General features: G+C 33.4%; 1 protein-coding gene across 4 annotated transcripts in view; it reads left to right on the top strand.

The window, feature by feature from the left end:
• Positions 1–18,702, top strand: part of TMEM232 (transmembrane protein 232) — a 347,658-nt gene that overhangs the window by 123,750 nt on the left and 205,206 nt on the right. For all 4 annotated transcript variants that reach the window (XM_055298330.2, XM_063612897.1, XM_063612898.1 and 1 more), the window contains 3 exons: positions 1,280–1,413; positions 13,768–13,891; positions 14,697–14,946. In XM_055298330.2, the coding sequence (XP_055154305.1) occupies positions 1,280–1,413; positions 13,768–13,891; positions 14,697–14,946 (508 nt within the window). The remainder of the gene's footprint in view (positions 1–1,279; positions 1,414–13,767; positions 13,892–14,696; positions 14,947–18,702) is intronic.

Genomic DNA, 18,702 nt, shown 5'->3' with positions numbered 1-18,702 from the left:
TGTGCTGCACCCATTAACTCATCAAACATATTTATTTACCTATTTATTCAAAATAAGTTTGCAATCTGAGGATTGTCAGGCCTCCAGGCTCAGACGCTAGAGCAATTTGAGAAAAGAATTTCGTTTATATGGGTTACAGTTTTGGGGTAGACCCTACCATAAAGCAGAAAATTGAGTTATATGTGGATTTACTGAAGTTAGTATGTCTTAGACTAATGCTTTCATTATTTTAGAATAGTGCTTTTCTATGGTGTATTCTAACACTCTCAACACTGAATTGTTTTCATTTGCTTTTCTGAATTATTGTTCCCCAGAGTCAGTAGCTTTGTACAGATGTTGTCCTCCTCATGTCTTTATCTCCACAATCCAACAGAATTCCTGACATAAAGTAGATAAATACACAACTATGGGACTTAACTAAACACTTTATTAGAAACTTAGAATATCTTAGCTTAAAATTTATGTATGAACTTCTTGCCTTCTATCTGGAAAGTACTCAACATAAAAATTATCTTGAAATTGTAGTCTTGATGTTGTTTTATATAATAAATAACAATTATGAAGCCCTTTAGATTCTAAGTGTTTCATTTTAACATAAAAATCACAAAATATCAACTAAGTTAACAATTCGAGTACCTATCATACGATGTGTATTTGAATCTTCACTGTTGGCAAAAATTCAGAGAGTGCTATGTCATCATTTTCCATCAATTACTTTAGTAGACCAATTAAATATATAAAACTGTTGGGAAGCACTCTAAGGAAAAACTAAACAACAGCTTATTTGTTATCTGAATTTTTAGGCTTTAAGAACAGTTACTTAACAGACATTGACGATGTCTTGTTAGGCATACATTTTGGTCCTTAAAGTAGAAATCCACATTTTAAAACATAATTTGCTGTTTGCATTTTATTCAAACTTTCCCCATTCCTTCCTTCTCAAGTGTCAGAGAGAACTAAGTCATATAGAATCTCCGAACCACAATTGTGTCTAATAGCTATCTCTTATGTGATCCAGAATTTTCGCCATATTGTAGAGCTGATATCATTGAACACAAGGGACCCATGTGAAAAATACATACATTAGGTTCGGGTTAACTGTATGTACTTCAAAAATATGCTTATGTAAATTGCTCTACTTGGTGAAATATAAAGTGTAAGAAAATATGCATTTTCATTTGTATATTTAAAATTTATTTTCATGTTTGTTCAAGTCAGAGTACTCTTTCTCAGATATGTTTTTATATTTTAATTCCTGAAACATTTGCAATTTAATCAGGGAGGATATGAAATTAACCAACTGCTCTGGCACTGTGTTGCTGCTTGGTCTTGTGTTCAGAATAACAGTCCTCAGTTGAATAACGTGCTTGAACATCTCGTCTTCCATAAGACACAACTTCAAAAGAAATGCTGGTAAGAGTGATCCTATAAATCCAAAGTAACTCTTGGAGAAATCTTTGTGCTTAAATGTTAAATAACCCTTGTACCTAAATGTTAATCACACCTCAGTTAACTATGAAAAAAATTTATAATCTCAGTTCCAAAGGCAAGGGCAATTTACATGTTCAGTATTAATTCATTTCATCAATACATTGTTTCTCTCTTTTTCTGTTTTGCTAGATGTGCACACATGCACTGCATAGGTTTTTTTTATTAAATGCAGTTTTTTATTGACAAAAAGTTTATTCCTGCATTGCAAACAGCCTTTATATTCCAAGTTGTTAAACAAAAGCAGTGAAGTACAATATATTGTTAGAGAAAATATACTGATACTGTATTTCTTTACTTGTAATGTATAACAAAAATGAATCTTAAAAAAAAATTTTTTTTGGTCTCACTCTGTCACCCAGGCTGGAATGCAGTGCTGCAGTGCCGTGATCTCGGCTTACTGCAACCTCCATCCCTGGGGCTCAAGTGATCCTCCCAGCTCAGCCTCCCAAGTAGCTGGGACCACAGGCGTACACCACCACACTGGCTATTTTTGTAGGTGTTTTTTTGTTTGTTTGTTTGTTTGTTGATTTTTTAGTAGAGACAGGGTCTTGCCATGTTGCCTAGCCTGGTCTCCGGTCTCCAACTTCTGAGTTCAAGCGATCTGCCTACCTCGGCCTCCCAAAGTTCTGGGATTACAGGAGTGAGCCACTGCTCTCAGCCAAAAATAAATCTTGACTGACAAATATTAGTTTCCTCCTGTACATATGTTAATTTAAGATGAGAAAAAGAAGAGTCATAGTTTCAGCATGAGTTCAATGGAGGAAAGATTTTTTAAATTGACAAATAATAATTGTATATATTTATGGGGTATAATGATATGTTAGGATATAGGTATATCTTGTGGAATGAGTAAGTCAAGCTTATTAACATATCCATCACCTCACATCCTTATCATTTTTTGGCGGTAAGAACAATTAAAATTTACTCTATTAGCAATTTCGAAATATACATTTTTTTCTACCATAGTCACAATGCTGCGCAATAGATCACTAGAACTCATTCCTCCTGTCTAACTGAAACTTTGCACTCTTTGACTGACATATCCTCTTTTCCCCATCTTCCTTACTCCCCATCCCAAGCCTTACACCATTCTACTACCTAGTTCTACAAGTTCAGCTTTTATAGATTCCACATACAAGTGAGGTTATGCAGTATTTATCTTTCTGTACTATGCTTATTTCATTTAGCATAATGCCTCACTGTCCATTCATGTTTTTATAAATGACAGAACTTTCTTCTTTTTAAAGACTGGATAGTATTCCATTGTGTATATATACCATACTTTCTTTAATCATCAGTCAGTGGACATGTAGGTTGATTACATATCTTGGCTATTGTGAATAATGCTGCAATGAACATAGTTCAGTTATCTCTTCAACATACTGATTTCACTTTTTTGGGATATATACATAGAATTGGGATTGTTAGATCATATGGTAGTTCTATTTTCAATTTTTGAGGAATCTCCATACTGTTATTACATCAATAATGTAAAAGGATTCCCTTTTCTGAACATCCTAATCAACATCTGTTATCTTTCATATTTTTGATAATAGCCATTCTAACAGGTGTGAGGTGATATGTCATTGTGGTTTTACTTTGCATTTCCCTTATGATTAGTGATGTTGAGCACATTTTCATATATCTGTTGGTCATTAGTATGTCTTCTTTTGAGAAATGTCTGTTCAGGTCCTTTACCCATTTTTTCATTGGGCTATTTGTTTACTTGTCATTAAGTTGTTTCAGTTCCTTCTATATTTTATATACTATTTACCAGATGTATGGTTTGCACATATTTTCTTTAAATATGTGGGTTGTCTCTTTACTTTGTTAATATTTCATTTTATAATTAAAGTAGACTTTAATCCATTTTGAGTTAACTTTTCTATATAGTGTGAGAGAAGGGGCTAATTTAATTCTGCTTGTGGATGTCCAGTTCTCTCAATACCATGTATTGAAGAGATTATTCTTTCTCTATTGTGTATTCTTGGTAACTGTCAAAAATGAATTGATTATAAATGCATGGATTTACTTCTCGTCTTTCTATTCTGTCCCTTTGGCAAATGTGTCTGTATGCGATTGCCATGCTGTTTTGATTACTATGGCTTTATAATACACTTTAAAATCCGGTATTGTGATGTTTCCAGCTTTTTTCTTTTTGCTCAGGATTGCTTTGGATATTCAGGGAATTTTGTGGTTTCATACAAATTTTAAATTTTTGTCTGTTTCTGTGAAGAATAACATTAAAATTTTGATATGAATTCCATTGAATCTGTAAATCACTTTGGGTAGTATGGATATCTTATCAATATTAATTTTTCCTATCCATGAACATGGAATATCTTCCCACTTAATTGCTTAGGTTTTAATTTTTTTCATCAATATTTTATATTTTTCAGTGTACAGATTTTTTTACTTCCTTTGCTCAATTTATTCCTAAGTATTTTATTTTTTTATTTTTTGCTATCGTAAATGAGATTGTTTTCATAATATCTTCTTCAGATATTCTGTCATTAGTATATAGCAGTGCTATTGATTTAAATATGTTGATTTTATCACCTGCAAATTCCAATTTTACTGAATTCATTTAATGTTCTAACAGTCTTTTGGGTTGCTTTTGTAGACATTTTTGGGTTTTCTATATATAAGATCATTTGGTCAGCACACAAAGACAGTTTTACTTTTTCCTTTCCTGTTTAGATGACTTTTATTCTTTTTCTTGCCTGATTGCTCTGGCTAGGCCTTTTAGTATTGTGTTACATAGAAGTGGTGAGAGTGAGCATTCTTGTCTTGTTCCTGATTTTAGAGAGATGCTTTCAACTTTTCACCATTGAGGATAATGTCAGTTGTAGGCTTGCCATGTGTGACCTTTTTTTGTGTTGAGGAGTATTTCTGAGGAAATTGATCAGAGGGCACTCTTTTCCAATATTTAAAGAGGATTACAGTTTTGAATTATTTTTCAATGAATACAAAAATAATAATAACTTGTAATCCCATACCAAGTGGAAAATGCAATTGCCACTTATATTTATTTAATTAGTTGCTGGTTTTAAGTCTCTGGCAGCCCATTCTATACCAAAGGCCTATGTATATGTAAATTCTAAATCCCTCAGAATCAACTGTAGACCCTTCTAAAAGTCTGCAACATTCTTTATGAACAAAAGTTGTTTTCCCGCTTGTATTTGGAAGTTTGTGGGATTCCAGATTAAGTAAAGATTTTTGGAGGATGGCTTAAAGTTTACCTAATTTCCTTAAAAATACTTTAAATTAGAGTTCATCAATAATTTGTTCTGTCTCATAGTGTGATGGGAGACACCTACTGAGTATTGCAGTTTGACAAAGATTGCAATATTTTTTACATTTTTAAAATAAAGAATAGTATTTATAAATATGAGACTAACATGCAAATAGATTATATTTACTATAAACAGCACTTAATATAATTTTACTTAGTATATTTTAATACAGAGCTCCTAAAAACAACAAAGTTTAGAGGTTCTCATTGGTGCAAATTAGTTTATTCTGGAAGTTGTGGTGATTGTTTCAGACCTTTTTTAATGATAGAAAGTAAGTTGTAAGAGATTCAAATATTTAATTTCTTTTTCAAAATGACAAACGACTAGAACTACATAAGCCCTTGGGAAACTGTAACTGGATTTAGAACATAACTGGAATTGTATTTTAACATCTAAAAATAAATATTGTGTGACTTTGTCAAATTTATTTAAAAAGTACTCTAATAATTACCAGATAAAAAGTTTAAATGATTGCCGAAACAGTAAATGTAGCTGTTTAAGAATATCGAATGGTGGAATTCAATTCTTTCTTTAACCGATTTTTAGATTTTGCTGTATTGCATCCACATCTATTTAATTTAACTTACTAACGATTTGTGTTTAAGGTTGCAAACATTAATGAACCAGTTTTTTTTTAAATACTTAGTATTTTATAAATGTAGGGCATTAGAGACAATACAAAACTCTTCTTATTTTAAAAATAAAGAAACTGAGGCCAAGTTTATTAGGCTTATTGATGAGTGGAACCAGATTTTAAGAGTTTTGATATAGCACTCTCTCCAATGTATCATTCAACTGTCATTTTAGTTGCATTGTCAAGCAGATAACTGCTTTGAGACAGCCTGTCACTGAATCCTGACTTTTCTTTTTCTGGGAGGATATTTTGGAAATTATCAAGTGAAGAAGGGGATACAAGTGTTTACACAATGCTCAATGAACAGAAGAGTAAAGTGAAAAATACAATGACTGCTCATGATAGAAAGGAAAACAATAATTACTTAAAACAGTACTGCCAAATAGTTTTGGTTCTATTTTTTATATTTACTTTTTTTATTTTAAGGAAAAGATTTAATCTTTTTTTTTAAAAAATAGTTTGCTCTAGCAAACAAAAACCATTGACATTAAAAGAATAGTTTGTGTTTTTAGGTTAGCAATTTGACTAACTATTCTGTTAATGATAACATTATACCAAATATTTTAAAATCAAGTTTTCTCCTTACAAAATATTTATTTATATAAAGGCCTGTGTAGGTTTGAAGAGGCTATTACTCCAGATAAACAAAATGCACTGTCATATAATTACCAAAATAAAGCCAGAAATGATTTTAAATTTCTAGAGAATCTTTAATATTGGTCTTATGTACTCCTAAGATATCACTGGGTACATGCAAAAAATTAAGAAAATGAACTGCATGTATTTAGAATGAAAAAGAAATATTGAGGCACCAGGCCCTGATGATACATTAAGACTTCATCAGGATTTGCTGGACCAAATAGTCTTAAAATTGTGACACTTGGTGGAAGACACCTTTGGTTTAACACCTAAAATTCAATGCCAGTGACCATTAGCAGGAGTAACTTTAGCAATTTCATTTGCCGTACATCTCAGGAAAGTAACATAATGTTGAACAAGTGTTCTGAGATTTAGAAAGCAAAGAGCGATCATTCAACTGAAATATCAGAAGAAATTTTATTTATAGTGGCAAAAATTGCTTGTGCTTGTGCCTGTGCCCATGAAAGTGAAATGTACTTGTCTGCCCATTTCTGATGCTATTGGTCAGTAGATAATTCATCATGCATCTCCCTGCATGACTTCTTGTAACCCCTTTTATAAAGATCCTACAGTACGAAAAGAAACAAATAGAAGCAAATGGTTTCAGCTGAGCTTAGAAAACAGCAGGTTCAGGTTCCACAAAAGGGCTCAAGGAAGGCAATCACAGAATTAGAGCAGCCTCGCTGGGGGACAGGGAAAAACGGTGGAAAGAATACACTGAAGAGAATAAATTATAAAACCCAATGAAGTAAAGAAAAAGGGACTGCAGGAGTTCCCTCCCATCTGCCGTGCATTGGCCTTTATCTGCCCATAGCTGGAGATAAGCAGCTTTCTGGAAGGCAGATTTCCACTTAATGCAGTTAAATTTTATATGATGCTTCATACTCTCAGTGCTCCACCATGTGGTTTGGCCTTTTATAAACGGCACCATTTGCTCTGGGGAGATAGCTCAAATCAACGCAAAAGGCTTTCTAATCTAACATGAAAATGATGAATTGTGTTTGTAATTGAATTATTAGCCAATGAAGACCGCTGAGAAAGGCAGTACGGCATTTCATTCGAGCAGTATGACGTAAAATTATATCTTCCAACACAAAATAACTGATTTAATGTGCTCCATAAGTGTATTCCAAAAAAAAGCTTGACAATTTAAAACTGTCTTGAACATGGCAAGTGTTTTCCAGACATACAGTGTTTGTGTTTGCATTGAAATGAATGAAACAAGGAATTAGCTGTATGGGCGGCAAGGCACTTCCTTTTCAGCTAGATCACTGATATCCACATTATTTATATCCTTGATCCTACTAATTATAATGTCCATGTGATGGTCTAACCTAGAGCATTCAAACAAAAGTTTGCATCAATACTCCTTCATTTCTTATGAACTGAAATGTCAATGTAGGTTCTCATTGTTTATTTCCTTGATGCTTCTTGATTCATTTCTTGGATTTCTTATTGATCCTTTGATCCCTGGAGCCAATTATAACTTAGTCTGTATCAAGGGTAAATACAGACTATATATGCTGCTACATTATCATACAGCAAAAAAGCAATGCAACCTGAAACCAGAAGACATGAATTTTAGTCTTGTCTTTTGCTACCTGTGTAGTTTTGAATGTCGCTTAACCCCTATGAACCCCAGGGTCTGTTTAGCAGTTATAGCGAGATAACAGCCACCTCAAAGAGCTTTTGAAAGATTTAAATGAGATAAGGAATATGAAAAACACCTATTAGACTGTAGTTCTTCCCTGGATACTACATGTCCTGCCAGTTCATATTTGAACTAATTTTTCCCCCAGTAAGGCTCCTGCCCCTTGAATTTCTACCTCAGTACACGTCGTCGTGTCCTTTCCTCCAGCTAACCAAATCAGACATCTTATCTTCTCCATCTCACTTTCCCCATCCAATTCAGGGTCTGACAGTGTTGTACGTACATTAACTACACTTCGAAACTGTTTCCCTGCTCTCTGTTCCCACTGTCAGAACCTTGGTTTGGGCTCTTATTGTCTCTTGACTATTGTAGCTTTTTAACTTCTCGCCTTGCTTTGCGTTCGTCCCCTCAACAATCTGTCATACACTATGCTGCCAGGGCTATAGCATAACTGTGACTATAACACTCTCCAGCTTAGAATTATTCAGTAAGAACTGTTTTATGTGATACGGAAGCTGCAGCCCCAATCAGTGTCTCATAAATTGCCATTATATTGAAAAAAATAAAAACAAAAATGATGACTGAAAGATTCTGCTAGTAGGATTAATTACCACCAGCCAATCAATAGCCACAAATACCTGATGGGTCTGGGTGGAGGGAAACAGTTAGTGCCCCACCTCTGCCTTCCCTGATGAGAGGGCAGTCATTGCTTCTCTGAGGCTCCATCCCTTCACTCTCCCACACCAGCTTCCCTGGAACTCAAAGAATGAAGTCCTATAAGCAGGAGAAAAAGCCTTTTAACAGACAGGCTAAAGCTTACATTTTTGTCATCATCTTTTCTGAGTAACAAAAATCAGGCAATGGCAAGGTAAATTTATTCTTTAAACTAGTTTCTCTAAGTAGTAAAAAATCAAGAATGAAATACTGACTGCCCTCTTCTCCATGTGCAGTAAAGACCGAGACAAATTTATTTACACTAATTCTCCCCTTCCTAGTCTGTTAATACAATCTTGAGTTCTGATAACATTATAGTTATCATTTCAAATGTTCTGTCTTCTCCTTAAAGAATTATTTATATATCTGCATTTAATTATAAATCATAAATTATTTATAAAATTATTTTTGTTTATTAAAACTTACCGATTTTTCTTCTACTCACCTGCAGCCATTTAACACTAGGATTTTCCTTTCTTAAACTGTTCAATACTATTAATTTCTTAGCTTGAATAAATTTCTAAGTATGTTTTATGATTACTTAGGTAAGGCCAAGATTATATACAAACCTTGGCTGGATATAACATTTATCACCGTTTATTTTTTCCCTAAAAAGTATGATGTACATTTTATCTGGTAATAGTCTTCTATGATTACAGTGTTTATTTTTTGTTTAATTTCCCCTTCAAATTTCTAAATGTTGCTATGCTGTTTCCTAACACAGTTATGATGAGATGTTCAAAGTTTTCAGTCCTCTTGTTTTTAATCTGTTTAATTTTCAGTCCAGAATTTTTCAGGAACATCTTTGTGATTTAGTAGGCAGGAGTTAACTGGCACCCTTTCTTGTCCATGTTAGGAGCCTATTGAGGCAAATCCTGTGCTTTACCTAGAAACTTCACTTTGAGAAGCTGTGCACAAATACTATGGCTGCTGGTCTACATTTTTTCAAGGTCTTGTATTGACTACCCATAGTTCATATGTGTTCTCAACTTCTGCCTCTCCGTACTTAGGGGTTTTTTATTTATTTTTATTTTATTTTTTACATTATGGTGGGAAAACCCATATATTTCTCATGGATACTTGCGTTAAATTTTGGACTTTTTGTTATTAGAAATATTTTTCTTTAGTTGGGCCCCATTTACTTCATAACTTTAAATTTTTCTCCCTCCCTTCACCTACCCACTTTCCTTCCTTCCTTCCTTCCTTCCTTCCTTCCTTCCTTCCTCCCTTCCTTCTTTCCTTCCTTCCTTTCCTTCTTCCCTCCTTCCCTCCCTCCCCTCCTTCCTTCCTTCTTTCCTTCCTTCGTTTCCTTCTTCCTTCCTTCCCTCCCTCCCTTCGCTTCTTCATCCCTTCCTCCCTTCCTCCCTTCCTTCCTTCTTCCCTCCCTCCCTCCCTCCCTTCCTCTCTTCCTTCCTTCCTTTCTTGTTCCTTCCTTCTGTAATTAGATAGTAATAGGTATGCTTTCCACATTTTCCTCTAAATTATGAAGGACTTTTCTCTGTTATTTCTGTAGTTAACTTCCTCAACTATGGATTTTAATTATATTTTTACATTTTAATTTCTTTGCAATCTCTTATCTTACTCTACTACCTTTCATCTCAGCATCAAGGCTTTTCATTGTGGGTTATTATTCCTGGGCTTTATCAAAGATGCATGAATGTCTTGTAAAAATAACTTCTGGTTCCTGCAAGAAATCATTTTCAGAATTATGACCGTCTCTGAGTACTGAGACTGATATTCTCTTTAGCCTTTGCTATAATCTATTTTCCTCGGTCTTATATAAGTCCCTCTTCTTCACTTTCCAGTTACTTATTCTAGAACCAGGAGAAATATATAAAAATGATATTTTTAAATAAGAGGTTTGTGTTCACAACATTCATAACAAAGTTGGTAAAAATTACAACACTCAATGTGTAAAATTATCAGGCATCTTCCTGTGTACTCCTTACTCTTGGATAGTTTACCTGTGAGGAAAAAATGCACTTCTATATTCCAATTTTATCATCCCTCTTCTCACCCTCTCCCATCCCACATGCCTATAGGCACTGTATACTATCCTTTTCATTACCAGGATGTTATCATCTCTGAATAAATAGGGAGAAATGAGAATGAACCCAGAAATAATACTCTCACTACTTAAAAAAAAATCAGTACCTTAAGATAAAGGATTGGCTGCACTTTCTCTGATTCTATGCAAAATAGGGTAAACAGAACAGATTATTATTTTTAAAAAAAGGTTTTTCTTTTACTTTTTTTTGGGAAAACAAGGCTACTGTGTTTCAAGAAGTGGCATGTGTGTGCTCCTTATTGCTTTCAGCTTTATCAACTTTATGGTTTGTGGAAATTCCCTTTAAGTTGCTATTATTAGTGATGTCTCATTCTGTTTTTGGGATCATGTGGATTTTTGACATTGTCAATGCTTTCTGGAATATTTATTGCAATGTTGAAATAAGTTGGCAAGCGTTGCTACTTAGAGACATTTTAATTTCATTTAAAAATTAAAATCCACTAATTGAGGAAATGGATATAGAGGAGTAAGAAGAACCTAGGAAAACTTTTAAGTGCTGATGTTCCTAACTTCTATAAATGTGTGCATGTGTGTATGTATATATCGTTATTTTAGACAAGCCAGTAAAACTCTGGCTCAGTTTCTTTATTTAAAAAATTAGAGCAAATCTATAATAGTTACATATTATTTTGTACAACTTTAATTTTACGGCAATGTAAAACCAAGTCAATATGCTGATACTTGAGACTTTCTGAATTATAATGAGTTCACAAAGAAGCTAATGCTGTATGAAAATTTCTAGCCTAATCCAATTTGAATTCCTTTCTATGTGCATTGATTTTCAATTTTACCTTTGTTTTCAGCAAACTCCAGTTTATAAGTATTGATGTTCCTGTTTTTGACGAAAGCATTTTCATTCACAGACAGTTTTGTGATCAGCAGCATTAATTGAAAATAGTGTGTTGCTGGTGAAGCATTTCTCTACCATAGGTGGATAACACCGATGGATCTTTTTCAATCCATAATTCAATGAGACTATCCTCGGTTAGCTACAATTTTCCAGACTTAGAAAAGAAGAATCAAAACCTTCTGATTATGAAATATATTCAAGGGAAAAGAAGTTTTATGAACTCTATGAGTATCTTCTTTTTTAATTGACCATAATATGAAGTATAAATGATAAGTAGTCTGGGGAATAACTTATTCTCCACCTTGGTGGTCATCTGGATGGACTTCTCCTTCCAGTCACTCTGTGACTTTAACAAGGAAGTTATCAAACTCGTGTCTTTTTTATGTCAAAGAAATAGTATGTTTGGAATTCAATTTAGCATTCTGAACCTTGTCATTTTACGTAGAGTATTTCATTCAAATCTCAAAATAATCTCTAAAAAGTGAGTTTTGCTGTATTTTCTTTATAGACAAGTAAATTAAGACTGAGGTAGGGTACATAAGTTGCCCTATAACATATGCCTAGTTAGTGGCAGAGCTAAGATTTCATCTTGATGTTTCCAACTCTAAAGTTCATGTTCATAAGCATCATGTTAAGTGCATCAATTAGGATTTCGCCTTCTTTATTTGGCAGAAACCTGACTACAGTTGCATAACCAAATAGCTTTCTTTATTGCACATGACAAGTAGTGCAGTGCTGATGTGAGTACTTAAGGAAATCTTCAAGGCCCAAGCTTCTTCTAGCTTCCTTTTCTGTCATGTATAGCAGGTGATTTTTATCCTCCTTGTTGAAAGAAGGCTGCTGTGCCTTATGATATCATGGAATATATGCATTACAAGCAGAAGGAAGAGGATGAGCAAAGGAGAAAAATAACACCTGTTGTTTAATTTTAAAATTTTTTCTTAAGCAGAAAAATAATAGCTTACTGGAAGTCTTCATAATATGCTTCCTTTTCTAGCTCATTAACCAACTCTGCACTGTATGGCTATTCCAAGCTTCAAGGGAATCTAGACAGTCAATTTTAAATCAAACTTACTGAAATATAAATTAGATACAATGAACTTCATACATTTATGTACACAGGTCTATGACCTTGGGCAAATGTATACACTCATGTAATCACTACTCCAATCAAGATACAGAGAATTCCATCTTGAGGGGGCTAACTTAATTGAGCATATTGCCATTTTGAACAAAATTCATGTTCCATTAGAAAGGGAGACAAATAGTATTAGGTAGGCAATAGGCAGCACCTCCTACACTTAGGTTAAATATTGACATTTATGTAATGGTTTAGAAAAGCAGAATTGCAAGACAGAAAATACTTCTTGGTGGGAGAAAACTTGAGATACAACTAATCTAGCTTAAAAAGGGAACTTGGTCAAGTCCCTCTGACCTATTTAGGTCTCAGTTTTCTAGTATGAAAAAAGGTCTTGGAAAACTCTTAAATGTGTCAAAAATTGTTTTTCAAATCAAATGAAATAATTTATGTGAAAGCACACTGACCTCTGTAAAGCCCTATTTAATATGAAGAATTGTCTTTAATTTTCATAATAAGAATGGTTTGATTTAGAAAATGATGATGACCTTGAACTTACGGGCCTGAAATATCACAGTTGTGAAATTCAAATAATCTTGTAAAATATACTAACTTTTAAATTTATTAATGGTCTACAAATCAAGGCAATAAACAGCTATAGACCGAAGTATTTTTTAATTTACTCTCTTATCAGTTCTCTTTCAAACTATTTTTCATTTAAGTAAAAATATAACAAATACATAATTTTCAAAACCTTCAAAATACATGTACATTTATAACTAACAAATTCTTGTGTGATTTCCCAGTTTTTATAATATTTAAAAAAACTAGTCTTTCATTCATGTGAAACATAAATTTTATTTTGAGAAATTGTACTTTTTCCAAAATCAAAGAGTATTGAATCTTTGGAGTATCTTAGAAGAAGCCCGTTTTTTAAAAATTGCTCTATTTTGAGAAGAAAACACTCTCTTGAAATTCACCTTGTGGAATCAGTTGCAAGAGGTTAAACATTAAAACCTATTGTGAGTTTTGGGGGGTACTCTAGAACCAGAGCCCCTGATTGCTTGTTGTTCAGGATCTATGAAGAAATGTGATTATATGTGATATTTATTACTCAGATTCATCAGAGCACTACTCTGAACTCAAACATATTAACAAAATGTGTCTCTTCTTTGCAGATTTTTACCATAATAAGTAAGAACCAATACTAATCTTTATTGAAAATAAATGTATCTGGTAATGCAGACATGCATTTCCTCTGGCTATTACATTTTTTTACGTTAAAAGTTGATTATTATTATTATTTTCCATTACAATCTTTATCCTTTCGTCCATAAAATTTTCAGGTTGGATTCAGTACTGGCTTTAATGGTCCTTGGGGAGGCCGCCAAATTAAACATGGCCTGCTTGAAAGCTTTAATGGACGTAGTGAGAGATTTTGTTTCAAGCATTATGTCTGTTCAAAATCAGGTAACATTGCTAATTTATATGTGAAAAGAGAACCGAAGAGAAACAGATTTTATTTTTGCCACTATTTAAATTGTATATCGTATTAGCGCATATAATATGCATAACTTTATAATAATAAATTTAATTAAATATAAAAGCAAATTCATAGTTACCATTTATCATAAACATTTTTCAGTTTCATTACATAATATTAAAATTTATATTTTGGTTGGGGTAAGATCACTTATTGAAACATTTCTGTATTGTTGGTCATTAAATTTGTTTCTAATTGTTCACAGTTAATTATAAGTAATGTTGAATTGTTATTCTCATACATAAAATCTCTGTCAACACTTCTATTTCTTTAGAGTGGGCTAATAAAATTAAACTACCAAGTGAAAGACTGTGAAGTTTCTTTCAAAGTTTTTGGGACAGATGTCCAAATTATTCTCCATAAGATATATTAATAACTTTCTTGCATTCCTATGAACAATAAATGAAAGTGTCACACACTAGAATGGAGCTGTATATCAAAAGGTTCCTTTTGAATATGATATGGAAAATAGTATCTCATTGAATTAATTTACATTCCATTGACTGCTAAGTAAATTGCAAAGTTGTTCTTTATATAATTATTAGCTATCTATATTTTTTATTCTTTGAACTGTATTTTATGCAATCTACTCATGGTAAACCCATTTTTTATTGAACACATTTAGAAATATTAGTTTATTATGGTCTTTTAACAATTATTATAAGTACACCATGTAGTTATTGATATGCAAAGACATACTTTGATGATCAAATATCTGTTTTCTTATTTCAGGAAGAAAGTTGCAAGGTAGATGATTTTTCCTGGGCCTGGAATGTAGTCTACATATATACAGTAATTCTTGCAGAAATCTGCTTGTATGCAGCCACTTCTGATTTGCGAAAAACTGCTTTAATTGGTTTCTGTCACTGTAAAAGTTCACAAAAAAATATTTTACACTTGGACAAATCAGTACCTCCAGAATTAAAGGAAACAAGTATTTTAAGTCTTTTGGAATATTTCTCTTCAAAAATGTCAGAGAATTGTAAGTAGATTGTTTTTCACTTTGATGAGTACTATTTTTAAGTGTCACTGTCTACATATAATAATAAGCATTCTACAAAAAGTTAATATTTAGAAATAGCAAGTAATTTAAAATTTCTACAAATTTTGGAAGAATATAACATGATTTTTTTTTTTTTTTTTTGAGGCCAGGTGTCACTCTGTCACCCAGGCTGCGGTGCAGTGGCGTGATTTCTGCTCACTATAACCTTCTCTTCTGCTTCAAGCCTTTCTCCTGCCTCAGCCTCCCAAGTAGCTGGGACTATAGGCACTTGCCAACATGCCTGGCTAAGTTTTGTATTTTTAGTAGAGCTGGGGTTTTGCCATGTTGGCCAGGCTGGTCTCAAACTCCTGACCTCAAATGATCCACCACGTTTGCCTTCCAAACTGCTAGGATTACATTCGTAAACCACTGCGCCCAGCCAGAAAATTTTTATCAATTATTTTAAAACAACTGAAATAAAAATTAGATTCAGTTGACTGATGATTCAAATTATATTCCTTGACAACAAAAGATGGATTTAGGTAAACCTGGGTAGTGTATATGAAGTTTATTTCCTCTTTATTTTTATTTTGTTCCCCATAGGATTTATCTTCTTTCCTCCATTTTCTCTAGGCGTTTACTGTCTCCCTCTTGTTCCTTTCCTGCCCAGAGGATTTCTCTACAATTACTTCACTCAAATATTCTACTACAATATTCACACCTGACATCTTATAGTCCATCAAATAGTAGCTGTCTTATGTCTCAGGACTAAAGGTCATTTTGCTACTGTATTTATGGGAGATAATAGAATAAAATATTTTGATTTTTTCAAGAGTACTATGGGGACAATGTTAGTTCAAAGTAGTCTTTTGTGGTTGAATAAAACTTTATAGATTTATTGTGAAAAATAATTGCAATTTATATATTATTATAGTCTATTGTGTATGTGACTCTCACTTCCATTAAATGCTGAGATAATTGATACTGAAGAATCATGTCTGAATTATATTTCTATTAACCCAGCATCTAGCATAATAATACGTAATAGGTAAGCAATTATGATAGTGGATTTATAATGTAATTAAATAAATCATTAAATTTCAGATATAATTGCAAGATTTTGGAAGGATTTAAAGAAGTAAGATATTGTCTTTCGCCAAAACCATAATTCACTGATTTTGGGGAAATTATGTTTGAATATAATTTTAAATAATAAGACTTTAGAAGTAGATACACATTTCATTCTCAAAAACTTGCCCACTATTTTTAAATTGCCTTCAATATATTTTTGGCTTAATCAATAGATTGAAACCCAGCTTCTGAGTGTAATTAGTGTGACCTTTTCCCACTTTTCAAGCTTTTATTTTTTTATTGGTGCCAATTTTAAAGAGATCTTTATTCTTAAGTACAAAAATTGTATTTCTTCCATGTTTATATTATTAATAAAGTGAAGATAAATGAAGGTATTCATTTCTTTTGCTGTTCACAATTTTAATTATTCAGAATGTCAGAAATTTTGCTACATAGCAGTTCAATACATGATTTTTAAACCACCACTAAACAGACTCATCTACAATTTTGGCCTTCAATTCTTGTCTGGCTATGTAGGTTAGTTTTTCCTGACTTCTAGTCCAGAAAAGGCCCTCCATGGGAAGAATCTTTACTCCCAGAAACCTCTTGGCCTCCCTTTGGTCATGACCCCCTGTACTCTGTCATAATCTTATGGTGATGGGATTGCATGTTTCTGTGCATACTCACAAAACTCACATTTTTTTCCTCCTCAACAGTCTGATATTTTTAAATTTATTTATTATTATACTTTAAGTTCTGGGATACATGTGTAGAACTTGCAGGCTTGTTATATAGGTATACATGTGCCATGGTGGTTTTAAAACCCATCTTCTTGGATTTAAGCCCCTCATGCATTAGGTATTTGTCCTAATGCTCTCCCTTCCCTTGCCCCCAACCCCCAACAGGCACGAGTGTGTGATATTCCCCTCCCTGTGTCCATGGGTTCCCATTGTTTAACTCCCACTTATGAGTGAGAACATGCAATGTTTGGTTTTCTGTTCCTGTGTTAGTTTGCTAAGAATGATGGTTTCCAGCTTCGTCCATGTCCCTGCAGAGGACATGAACTTATTCCTTTTTATGGCTGTATAGTATTCCATGGTGTATATGTGCCACATTTTCTTTATCCAGTCAATTATTGATGGGCATTTGGGTTGGTTCCAACTCTTTGCTATTGTGAATAGTGCTGCAATAAACATACATGTGCATGCGTTTATAGTAGAATGATTTATAATCCTTTGGGTATATACCCGTAAAGCAATTGCTGGGTCAAATGGTTCTAGATCCTTGAGGAATCTCCACACTGTCTTCCACAATGGTTGAACTAGTTTACACTCCCACCAACAGTGTAAAAGCGTTCCTATTTCTCCAGATCCTCTCCAGCATCTGTTGTTTCCTAACTTTTTAATGATGGCCATTCTAAGTGGTATGAGATAGTATCTCATTGTGGTTTTGAGTTATATTTCTCTTATGACCAGTGATGATGAGCTTTTTTTCATATGCTTGTTTTGGCCACATAAATGTTTTCTTTTGAGTAGTGTCTGTTCATATCCTTTGCCCACTTGTTGATGGGGTTGTTTTTTCTTGTAAATTTGTTCAAGTTCCTTGTAGATTCTGGATATTAGACCTTTGTCAGAAAGATAGATTGAAAAAATTTTCTTCCATTCTGTAGGTTGCCTGTTCACTCTGATGATAGTTTTTTTTGCCGTGCAGAAGCTCTTTAGTTAGATCCCATTTGTCAATTTTGGCTTTTGTTGCCATTGCTTTCGGTGTTTTAGTAATGAAGTCTTTGCCCATGCCTGTATCCTGAATGGTATTGCTTAGGTTTTCTTCCAGGGTTTTTGTGGTTTTAGATCTTCCATTTAAGTCTTGAGTTAACCCATCTTGAGTTAATTTTTGTATAAGGTTTAAGTAAGGGATCCAGTTTCACTTTTCTGCATGTGGCTAGCCAGTTTTCCCATGATGCCTCCAGGTTTGTTCTTTTTGCTTAGGATTTTCTTGGCTATACAGACTCTTTTTTGGTTCCATATGAAATTTAATGTAGTTTTTTATTGTTCTGTGAAGAAAGTCAATGGTAGCTTGATGGGAATAGTATTGAATCTATAAATTAATTTGGGCAGTATTGCCATTTTTACAATATTGATTCTTCCTATTTATGAGCATGGAATGTTTTTCCATTTGTGTCCTCTCCTATTTCCTTGAGCAGTGGTTTGTAGTTCTCCTTGAAGAGGTCCTTCATATCCTTTTTAAGTTTGATTCCTAGGTATTTTATTTTCTTGGCAGCAATTGTGAATGAGAGTTCATTCATGATTTGGGCTCTCTATCACTGGTGTATAGGAATGCTTGTGATTTTTGCAAATTAATTTTATATTCTGAGATTTTGCTGAAGTTGCTTATCAGCTTGAGGAGTTTTTGGGCTGAGTCAATGGGGTTTTCTAAATATGCAATCATGTCATCTGCAAACAGAGAGAAGTTGACTTCCTCTATTCCTATTTGAATGCCCTTCATTTCTTTCTCTTGCCTGATTTCCCTGGCCAGAACTTCCAATACTATGTTAAATAGGAGTGGTGAGAGAGGGCATGTTTGTCTGGTGCCAGTTGTCGAAGGGAATACTTCTAGCTTTTGCCTATTCAGTATGATATTGGCTATGAGTTTGTTACTGATGGCTCTTATTGTTTTGAGATATGT

The sequence above is a fragment of the Symphalangus syndactylus genome, chromosome 11 (assembly GCF_028878055.3).
Source record: "Symphalangus syndactylus isolate Jambi chromosome 11, NHGRI_mSymSyn1-v2.1_pri, whole genome shotgun sequence".
Taxonomy (NCBI): domain Eukaryota; kingdom Metazoa; phylum Chordata; class Mammalia; order Primates; family Hylobatidae; genus Symphalangus; species Symphalangus syndactylus.
This window is presented reverse-complemented; position numbering and strand designations above follow the sequence as displayed.